The sequence below is a fragment of the Diadema setosum genome, chromosome 17, assembly GCF_964275005.1.
Source record: "Diadema setosum chromosome 17, eeDiaSeto1, whole genome shotgun sequence".
Classification (NCBI taxonomy): domain Eukaryota; kingdom Metazoa; phylum Echinodermata; class Echinoidea; order Diadematoida; family Diadematidae; genus Diadema; species Diadema setosum.
In genome coordinates, this window is record NC_092701.1 from 21,642,500 (window position 1) to 21,654,574 (window position 12,075).

The window sequence follows — 12,075 nt, forward strand, 5'->3', positions numbered from 1 at the left end:
CTTCCGGGTCTTCAGCGCAACTTTTGTAGGGTGCCGCTTCCGGGTTTCTTCAGCTGACAAGTAAAAAACTAACAAACAAACTTCAAGGTCTCTATCTATTTCTTTCTAGTGCCACTTACGCACTTCCGTGGTAAAAAAAAAAAAGAAAAAAAATGGGGTCTCAAAGTGGTGACACCTTATGTATTTCTTTGAATTGTGCAAAATAAGTGGGGAGGTCCAACTGCCCCCCCCCCCCCGTTCCGTCGGCCCTGGATGGGGCCATGAAACCTGGGGAGAGGGGGACTATATTGACCCTCAACACCCCCTCCATACACACCGCGATCGAATTCACGAAGGTGGTACAATCTTCGTGAATTCGGGCCTGAAAGTCCTTCCGGGGAAGTTATCCTGCGCCCCTGGGGTTGATTGTCCTGCAGTGTGTGTGTGTGTGTGTGTGTGTGTGTGTGTGTGTGTGTGTGTGTGTGTGTGTGTGTGTGTGTGTGTGTGTGTGTGTGTGTGTGTGTGTGTGTGTGTGTGTGTGTGTGTGTGTGTGTCCTATTGGGGAAGTTTTTTTTTTTGTATTTCTGTTTTTATTGAAAGCTATAACATTTGCCATGAAACAAAGTACATATCATCCCTGTGAAAGTATAATGCTCAATGGAGTATAAATGAACACACAACCAAGACAACACAATACAATACAATACAACACAACACAACACAACACAACACAACACAACACAACACATCGCAGTATTAGAATTTATGCAAAATATCATCCAAGAGATGGAAAACAAGAATTTACTTTATCTGTCTTCATTGACCTGTCAAAAGCCTTTGACTCTATTGATCATGATATTCTATTGCATAAGCTTAGTCATTACGGTATACGGGGTGTGGCTTTAAAGTGGTTCGAAAGTTATTTATATAATTGACAGCAATATACTGTAATAGAAGGTTTCAAATCGGATTATAAGGTTGTAAAATGTGGAGTCCCTCAAGGTTCCATTCTTGGCCCTCTTCTCTTTTTGATTTATATAAATGATTTACCAAACTGATTGTTTGCTGACGATACAAATATTTTTATGCGTAACAATGATCTGTCATTATTATTTGACAATATGAATACAGAATTGAAGAAATTAGATACATGGATGCAGGCAAATAAGTTAATTTTGAATGCAGGAAAAACTAATTTTATGATATTTGGGACTCGTGAGTGTACTGATAATTTTGTTTTATATTATAATAGTGATATGATTAAACGTGTAACAAATATAAAGTTTCTGGGTGTTATGCTGGATGATAAACTGTCTTGGAATAGTCATGTCAAATGCTCTGCAACACACTGTCGAGAAATATTGGTATATTGCGAAAACTGAAATTTTTCTTCCTAAGCATGTGTTGAAATTGTTATATCATTCTTTCATTTCATCTCACTTGAGTTATTGTACTCTCGTCTGAGGCCGTTCAACTAAAAAGAATATGAAACGTATTCATTTGTTGCAAAAGAAAGCTATTCGTATCATAACTCGTTCACATTATTTGTCACAAACTTCTGCATTATTCAAAAAAATGAATATATTACCAATTCAAGATATAATCTCCTCCCAAACAGGAACTTTTATGCAACAGTCTTTATTTGGTGCATTACCAGCCCCCTTACAACTATGTTTTCATCTCAACAGCAGTATTCATTCTTATAATACAAGAAACCAACAAAAGTTTCATCCTCCCCTTTATCGAATCGAATTAGCCAAGTCAACATTTTTTTATCAAGGTCCCATTTTGTGGAATACTTTACCAAAAGAACTGAAAACCTACAAATCATTACAGCAGTTCAGAAACAATTTTAGACGCACTTTCCGTATGTAATAGCAACATGGTTTTGTATATTCTGCCAGTATTTTACTCTCTTCTTTTTCCTTGTTCATCAGACTTTCATCCTGCTTTGATTGTGCACCATTTGTGTTCTATATATTTTGTACCTATATATTGTAAGTTGAGAAAGTCTTGTATTTACTTTGGGGCCTATTCCCAACAAGCCTGAAAGGCTTTAATTGGTCCCCCACAATGAATATATTTATACTAGACTTGAAATGTAATGATTGTTGTTTTTATTGTGGAAATAAATGAAATGAAATGAAATGAAATGAAATGAAACCGTCTCCCTACATATCCAGTAGAGTCCCATCATAACAAGAGCCATGGAAATAAATTACGTTCTATAAAATACTAATTACATGTGTTGAAATCACACAATAACAGGAAAAGGTTGAAAGTGATCGGCTTTTTATGCACATGCTTACAAGTATACACGCAATTTTCACCCCCAGCCTTCCAATCCCCGGTCCAAATCTTGGGGGCGGGGGGGGGGGGGGGGGGGGGGTGGGCGACTGCCCCCATCGCCCCCCCCCCCCCCCTTGGCTACGCCGGTGCCTATATAGTAGTCAAATAATTCACTCTACTTGGCAAATATTCAGTTTTATAAAGAACCTAATGTTTAACTTTGAATTAGTATTGTGTATTGCCATAGTTTTATTGTGGTTGTTTCAATCATGAAAATTCAAATAAGCAGAAGTCCAGTTTATATTTAAACCATCTCTATATCTATATTTTCTGTAAATGCAGTGTTTAATACATAGTAACAGTCTTTGTTGTGCATGTGAAAGAAGTAATAATTTGAAAATAAAATCGCTGAAAAGGCCTATAATTAAAAAATTCCTATAGGTTGACACAAGCCTGTCAGACGTCTTCTGACCACTGGAGATCGCTTTCAGTGCTTCTATGACCCAGGTTCGATTATCCCCGCTGAACGCTAGAGGGCGGCTGCCACTTGCGTTTCACCAGCGGCCGTGTGATCACCTTATTCCGTGCTCTTTGCCCATGATGAGTACAAGTGTACCACAGAACCATGGAGCTACCATTGGTAGCTCCATGGTATTAGTACATAGGCCTACGTGTGTGTAAGTACGTGTACGTGTGTGATTATGTAGATGCAGCATGCATGGAGGGAAGGTGCTCACTACATCGCTATCCCACCACTTCAGCACCAGCCTATTCAGTACTCAAATTGTAACGTTCTGATCATACCACCATACACGGGGACGAAGAACGACCAGGGGCACACTCTGACTACAGTCAGCAACCCTAGGATCTGAAGTTACTGTAATAAACACTTTGTATGTTAAGGAACTCGGACTAGTGCACGATATACGGTCCCGCACGTTCAGTACGGTGTTAGTTAACCGCACCAGCGACCCAATAAGCCCAACCCGTACAGAGCGAGTCGTCGGGTTAAGTTACAGCTTACAGCACCGCCCCGCGCCGGGGTTAGGTGTTAGTGTAACATTTGCCGTGGCCTTCATTCCCTCAGCGTGGCCGTGCTTGCCGTGGAGCTCGTGCCAACTACTTGAGTCATAGCTGTGTCCTTTTCTCGGTCCGGTCTCGGCAACAAGTAGACGTCAGACAGAACTTGCGCACAGTACAAAAAGGCAGTCGGGACGTCGAGAGTGTGAAGACCTAGGCCGTAGGGCAGGCATCGCATTCATCATGGCAAATGGTGAAAGTAACCATCCTGAACCACTCGAGGATCCTGATGATGGAGAAGATGGAAACAGTGATGAATCGCACACCAATCATGTCCTCCATGATGGCAATCAATCGCAGGCGGAACAAGATGAACATGCTCATGATGATGATGACATTGAAGTAGATGTCAGTGAAGAGGTTTTGGAAGGTAAATCACTAGTTTCTAGTGAATCAAACAGAAGAATGCATGATTATTTAATGCCTCCAACAAGGAAGGATCAAGGAGGAGGTTATGTTTTAATCGGCATTGGTTTGTCAGTCTGTTTGCAAAAAAAAAAAGAAAGAAAGAAAAAGAAATGTACGGTCAAATATATAACAAAAAGTGGTGAACAGATTTGAATGAAACTTGCACTGAGTTGCAGGAAAAGTTGATAATGACACAAAGGAATAGATGATTAAATTTTTTGGTAGTGATTAGGGAATTCTTATAGATTTTTGAAGGAGTTTTTTTATCCTTTTGGAAGATATAATCTATGAACTTGGGAGTAAAGGAGTTGAGAGTTAAAGCTGCGCATATTTGAGGTTTGCATACATGCATGTAAGCGTGCTCTGCTCGCGCTCAGGCGACCGGCGAGGCGCCGTTTAGCTGGAAGCTGACGACATAAACAAAAGGCTTCTATATTGGGAAATGGGATGATTTTCAGCATGTGTGTATTTTTGGAAATGAGCTGCTTGGCGAAGGTCGACCTTCACTGTACGAATGCTTAATTAATTCTAGTTTATCTTATTTCTTTCTAATCTTTCATTGGACTTCAGTAGAATGATCATTCCATTCAAGCTGTTCAACTATTGGTTATTTTTGAATGATGCCTAGTTTGTTTGCAATAGACACCTTGGCCCTTAATTACACAAGTAAGAGACCATGGCCATGTGTAATATTTCTCAAAGACCTATTTCTTATCATCTTGCATGTAAGCATATGGCATGTCACTTTTCTACAAGTATGCCCCTCTGTGGTTATCTTTTCAATAATAGACAAAGTCTGTGCTGCTAAGAGATGTAATCACACCATGTGCTCTAAGAAACTGAATGACTGTGAATGAAGTGGGAAACAAATCAAGCAATGCCATGTTTATACAGTGTACGTGGTTATTGGATTTCTATATTGGATTTCTGTCTATAAGAGTAAAGAATTCAATTAAGCGAATATAATAAGTAAAATCTGATATTTTCCCTTTATTTTGCAGAATATACAGCACTGGAAGAAACCATGGACAAGATCAATTCATGTCTTGACGAACTGGAACAGAAGAATGACGACCTCAATGTAAAGCTGAGAGCATTACTGGCAGCCAGTAGGCAGGACTATAATGAGCTGGTGTCAGCACGGGGACCAGAAGATGACCAAACAGACATGGACAGTCAAGCTGGAGGGTCATCCGTGCTCTGACTGACCAGGAGGCCAGCATAACTCAACCTCACTATGAAACCTCCTGGCCGAGTCATCATGTCCACTGCTTGTTGCTCTGTGTAGTCCCGGCTTGTAGGTGTGTGCGAAGTGCTCAACAGTGGAAGACCCGATGAGATCATCCCAGCTTAGCTTTATGGACAAACTACTCTCTGGAATACTTCTGTAAAGTTCAAGGTTCAAGGGAGTCAAGATATCTTATGTAACCAAATGGCAAGTAGGGATGTGTATCATATTTGAACAACTTGCTATCAAAATTGTTGAGATTCAACTCCCATACCAAAAGAGTATGTAGGTATAAAACTGTACTTTTATGGATTTCTCTTTTATCATTAGAATGTGCAGTAGGGCCAACAAGACAAAACATTTTAGTTTTCCATACATTCATTGGTGACTTCTGTGATGAAAAAGCAAGTGCTGTACCAGGTATGTATTTTCATATCTTTACAAATCAGAGCCAAAGTATCAAGATAACAAGCGATGAAATTACAGTCATTGTCATTCCGTTATGTTGCTTCTGTGTGGACAATTTATGTTGCTTCTGTGTGGACAATTTATGTTGTTAGTGCCCTCATTATTCTACATACCATGTATGATAAGCCCTCTGTGAGCTCACATTATAGCCCTTCATGCAGCCCAGACTTAACACCAGAAGGGGACCAAAGCACTTTCTGTAGGGCCTACCCTGGACTAGAGGCCGGTAGCAGACCATGTACAAAGCCCTGTTGCAGGAGACGACTGGTTGGAAGACCTAACCAGTCAATCTTTGACAGGCCTACCTTGACTGTGGAGGAGGTAGCCACATCACATGGGCTTGAAACGGATCAAAGGCACACTACAGGATTTAATGGTGCATGCCTCTTAAAGGCATATTTATTTCTAGCTGATGAAACAAAAAGCCAGCATTAGTGCTTTAAAATACTTCTAAGATCTGAGTCAGGGATAGAAACTACCACTGAAAATTTGAATCAATAAAATCATTGTTAAGTGTTGTTAAATATACAAAATGTGAACAGTAGTTATATTAAAAGTGTTTCCAGACTAAACCGTCTACAGTTACAGTTTATTAAGAAAAATACTTATCTCCTTATAATTTAGGCTTCATTGCAAAAATTTTATATGGTAGGATGTTTTGTGGTACAACAGACCTACACATATGCATCAAATGTGGTATCTTCAACATTCTTAACCCTAAAGGGGCCGGGCTTTTTTGGCTATGCTCAGACCGGGGGGGGCAGATTCCGCCCCCCCCCCCCCCCCCCCCCCCCCCCCCCGAGATCTCGGCCATCGGTGGTGCGATCACGATGAAATTTTGCATGCGCGAGACCCGCGTCATAATCTACAAGATTGTGTCATAAGATTTTTTGAAACAATCAATTTCTAATTTTAATTAATTAATTATGCAAATTAAGCTCAAGGTGATATTTTAGCTTAATTAAAAGCATTGAGAGTCTAATTTTTGATCTGTAAATCTGTTTTAGCATATTCAACAATTGTACATCACAAAAACTTCCGAAACTCATTTCAATTCTTATGTATTTTATTGTTTTCAGAATTTCTTCTGTATTTCTTTGTTTTTCAACTTTTGTTTTTTCTTTGTTTTTTCATTGGAAATTGTCACTGACCACTTTTCTACCATAATTAGCACAAAATTAATCAATGAAAGTGATTAATTGTAAAAATAATCAGGTTTTAATGCCTTTCATGACAGAGCACTGTTTTCCATAGGAAATGTACACAAAATCACAAAATTGTGCCCGTTTTGGAGCGACATTCTGTTACAAAAATGGGCGTGGCTTCGCAAAAGTATGCGCGGACGTTGCAAATTTGGTCTCAAAAGTTGCGCGAGACTTGAACGAAGAAAGTCAAGAACCCTCGCGATGAGGCCTTCTCGCGTTACAGAATTATAGCGCGAAACGTCGAGGGGGGCGGATTCCGCCCCCCCCCCCCCCCCCCCCCGGCCCTTTTAGGGTTAAATCACTGCTCCCAAAAGGAAACTGGACCTTTAAACTGTACCAGGCAGAGTGAGAGATTCTGTGAGTGCCCTCAACCTGACCTTGGGCTTGATTTCTAGTGAGTCTTGATTATGATTCATGAGTCATTTTAAATTTGTCATTATCATTCTTTTGAAACTGAGACAGAAATAAGGGAAACTGAATGTTTTGCCAATTGAATTGAATCGAGTTGAATTGAATTCTTTTCGAGTACAGGGAAACCCAGTTATAATGAGCTCAGTAACAAGGTACCGTTTAATAAGGTGAATTCAGGAGTCCTGATTTTTCTTTGCTGTATTTAGCTGGTTTCTCTTTCGTTACAATTGCAACAAGGTACTGATAATATTGATGTAAAATCGGCGATCCCAGCAACTTTGTCATAAAGGGGTATCCCTGTGCCAATGTGTCAACAGTGAAACAAATTAGGTGAAATTTGGGGGAATTGGGTTTCATTACAATTCAAAATGTCCTGATTTTTCGTTTTGTTGATACTGTATAGTTGATTTTAAGATTAGACAGCCAGACATATTGAACAAGTTCAAAAAGTCTTGTAGATTTTTACAGGGAGTGTGATAGTGCAACATCGTGCTTAAAAGCATATAAGGAGAACTGAAATGACATAACTAAATACGTGTAGTAGAGATGACTGTGTCAGGTTGCCCATTTGATGTGGCATGCTAACAGCACAAACTTGGATGATGTCACCAGATTGTTTCTCATTCCACAAGGTTTCACTTCCTGTGTTGGTCTGGATCCGAGTAACAATTCAGGAAGTGGAGAGGAAATCTGTCAAGTGGTGTGTGAATCTGTGAATTACTCATCAGCACTCAGAAGCGGAAACAACTTCAATTATAAGAAGCATGGAGACATGTTTACTTTATTGGAGTAGTTTTCTTCTTTAAATCATGTAAATACAATATTCTTGCTGGGCAGTATTAATATGTATGTGTTATATAATGAAGTGGACATTCCAATGATATTGAAGCAATGAATCAATACCTGATGTCTGTACAGGAAAAATTATTCACTTTTTATGGCCCTGCAATAAATCACTCGTACAAATGTAGGTGTCATAGATATATCTGGTCCACATACATGGTACATAACAAAGGTAGTTCTGTTCTCATACATTTTTTTTTTTTTTGTGACCAATATTTGTTCATGTGAGATATATATTTTTTTTTTGCAATACATAATAGTGATCATGCAGTACTATTCAGGAGAACTTATATTGCTGAATATAATCAAATAGACAAAAGGAACTTACTTGTGTTTGGTCTTCTCTTTATTGTTTTCATGTGTGTTGATATGGTGGACTCTCCGTTTAAACTGTATCCTTATAATTTCTAAAATGGTATCAAGACGATTCAGCAAATGTTCTCGTACTCAACTCATCAGTAAGTGTGTGTGACAGGCTGCTGAGACCTTTGCTTTAATTCTGTGCCATTTGTGTGACATTGAGTTATGAATGCAGTGTAGTGATGTGTAAGCATACAGTACCTGTCCAATATTTCCACAGTAAAACAAAGAAAGAGTAAAAAAAAAAAAAAAAAAAAAAAAAAAAAAGGCAGGGGAGAAAGAGAGTGATATTCACGGAGAGGAATAGGCAAGGATTAGTGGAAGAATCTGGAGAGAAATGACAAAAAGGATAGGAAAAGTACATTAGTATGTGTACAATTACACTACACATGATACAATACATGTAGTAACTTCCCATTCACTATTTCATTTGATTTTTTTTTCCCATACTTGTGATGGCAGCATTTGAAAGCCAACATCAGACCCCTCTCGAGTATTTACAGTGTAACCTTCCTCAGGAACACAATCCATGGAGAGAGTTCCCCTCTAGTTTGTTGTACAATAGCTTCCCCATTGTCAGTGTGCAACAACATCGTATCATGGTGAGTGAGCCTTTCTATATGCAAGACTGTTTCATGGGGGTCAACTTCTCCTGACAGTATAGAGACGGTGCTTTTCTCGTGGGGAATTCACGTCCTGACTTAAATCTTTTCTGTACCCCTGCATTTTGGTTGGTTGTTTTTTATTTTCCTCTTTGTTGTTGCTCAAGTACACTTGAAGGGTTTGTTTGCAAAAACCGATAAGTCCATTTTTGAAGATTTTGAAATACAATCTCTGTCATAAAGTACAAAATAATACCTTTTAAATGATATATTGGTCACTACATATAAAGGTGTATTTTTGAAGTTATGGTTAAAAGAAGCAAAAATTTTCTTATTATTCTCTTTATTTTTCTTGACCTTTAATCGCAAATATCTCCATTTGGCAAATATGGACTTATCGGTTTTTGCAAACAAACTCTTCACTTGCTTTCATGTATTTGCGATTAAATACATGTATATGCAATTTCTGTATTTTCAGCTTATCATCGCTTAGTACAGTACATAGTATCACTTCACAAAAATTTAGTATGATTTCGTGACAATTATCGGTATTATCATTTTTATCGACAGATTCCTCAATGATGTATAATACCAACCCTTTATCAACAACAATATACAATGTCACACAGCAGTGACACGACATTTGCTCCAGTCTTATTTCTCCGAGGACTTAGGTTTAGGTTGTGATAGGGTTTAGGTTTAGTTCGATGTAAGGATTAGGGTTATGTTTGTGGGCAGAAACTGTGCTTGGCTTAGCATGCAGATACAATGTATTTCATGGGAGCAATTGTCGCCGTAGCAAATGTCATAGAACCCCCACAGCAGATAACTCACATAACTAAAAAAAAAAAAAGACTGGAATTACTGAAAAAAAAACCATGATATACATGTATTCGTGGCATGAAATTTTCACGAATTGGAGACGATGGCCTTTTTCGAGGCATGAAATTTTCACGTACAGCCACTGGCATTTAGTGCATATATAGTGTAGACTAGAACTTTCGCGCGCATTTTAATTTTGCGAATCTTGGCGCTCGCAAAATTTGCGAAATTAAACTGCACGCGAACATTCCTCGTTTTACAGTAGTCTCGAATGTGGTAGTAGGGCTGTTATGTTTTTGCAAAGAGAATATCAGATCTTGACATCAACCTCGCTTTGACTTCTGTTTCGTCAAAATCTGCACCGCTCCGTCCAGAAATGAGCTTGGCTCACATGCCATGGTGACAACCGGAAATAAAGGGACATGAATCAAATAGTGATCATACTTGATAAAGATAATTTTATTAAAAATTTCTATTGCGTATAAGATGTGAAATCATACAGTTGCAAGAGACAAACAAATCAAGAAAGAAAAGTTCATACAATGTAGCTCATGGACTTGAACTGTGATAAGTTCCTTTCATTATGAGTTCCCTGAGAGTATGTATTAAATACATATGGTGTACTGTATTCCACTAGTGACCCTCATGAAACTCACTCTTTATAATGATGCTACTTGAACAATAGAAAGTTCATACTCAACTACCTTAGCCATTATAAAAAATATACAATTCCTCAAAATATGAGACATGATCACTCTTCACCTTTGTTAGAAATTGAGTCCAGGAGAGCTGCCACTATTTTGTTCTGGCACGGTGCGGACCCTAGTGGTAGAAAGTACTTTATGATTATTGTAGAATCGCATGTGTAGCTCTTGACAAATTCTGTATGACACTGCTTACATCACAACACTTTTCATTATACATACACACGTACAAGGAAATTGTGATTTGCACCTGTTACCGACAGAAAAGAAAAGGAGATGGATAGCCCAAATAGATGCTGACATATCCTAGTCACCAACATTTTTTTTCTTTAATGGGCAGTAGAGATGTTAGGCAGGACACTAATTAGGTCATGTCTCAATATCTTTGAAAGTGTACTACAATCCCAGTACATGTGCCGACATGTGGCAGAGTTTTTGATTCTGGATTCACATCTATGAATGCCTTTGTAAATAAAGTACTGTATGTGAAAGTGCTTCATTCATGCTCCATAAAATTGAGAATTATATTATCTGTCCCTAAATCACAAATCAAGAGGGAATTGTACAAGTGCATGTATAGCTCAAATGATGTAAATTAATTTTGGTTAAAGCATTTTATATTGACTATCTCACACACAAATTAATAAACTTTTAAAAGAATCCAAAACTCAACGGCAAGATTACTAAACCATCTTCATAAATGTGACCTCATCAACCCAATCTTATGTGAAATACATTGGCTGCAAATAAAAACCAGGCTAAAGCCAACATTCTTTTGTGAACTTTCTTTTGCTCACAAGCTTTTGACCCAACACTTCTCCAAGCACTTGCCCAAAAATATCAACCAGGAAGACTCTCATCGTTGCAACCCCAACTCATGACTAAATTTTATGGAGCGCAAGTTTTTGCAGTGCCAGTGGCAGCAGCAGAACTGGAATGGTCTCCCTGGTAATATCACACATGCAAAAGCATTTTAATTCTCTTAGAACAATGCAAAAGACACATTAATCATTTTACACTAAAATGTTCTATACCACTATAGATCTTACTGTATCAATTGAGTGTTCCTCCCCCCCCCCCATCACCTGCTCTTTCTTGTTTCTTTTTTTTCCCACTGTACTTTAATCCTTAAAGCACAGAGACTTTTTTCAGAATGTAATATGAGCTAAATGAAATATTTCATTATTATTATCAGGATGCCCAGAGCTCCCTGTAAAAAAAAAAAACCAACCAAACAAACAAACAATAACAAAATTATGTTGGAAGACTATTCAAGAAATATAACATGGCTGTACAAGAGAGAGAGAGAAGGGGGGGGGGGGGGTTAGAAAGAAAAAAAACACAATGAACACAGGGTCCAAGCTGTCCTTTTGAGTCAAGTAGGACCGTTATTGTTTGGATTCTTTGCTTGGTAGCCCCAATCTCGTTTACTCCAATTATCATGAAGTAAAGAGATAAAAAATAATAAATAAATAAATAAATGCATAAAAAATTATCAGATAAAACACACATGTCACTTACTGGTCATAATGATGCACAATTGTGCAATTCCTAATATGAACATTATAATGAGAAAATGGATAGTTGCATAAAGAATAATTCCTTTTCAAGAAACTTTCTGCTGGAGTAAAACATGACGTCTGCCAGTATTTGACTCCAAAAGAAGAATAGAATGA

General features: G+C 38.2%; 1 protein-coding gene across 1 annotated transcript; it reads left to right on the plus strand.

The window, feature by feature from the left end:
• Positions 1-3,265: 3,265 nt before the first annotated feature.
• On the plus strand, positions 3,266-5,070 carry LOC140241082 (uncharacterized). Its single transcript, XM_072320849.1, has 2 exons — positions 3,266-3,718; positions 4,758-5,070. The coding sequence occupies exons 1-2, from the start codon at positions 3,532-3,534 to the stop codon at positions 4,958-4,960; spliced, it is 390 nt and encodes a 129-aa protein (XP_072176950.1). The 5' UTR covers positions 3,266-3,531; the 3' UTR covers positions 4,961-5,070.
• Positions 5,071-12,075: the final 7,005 nt, after the last annotated feature.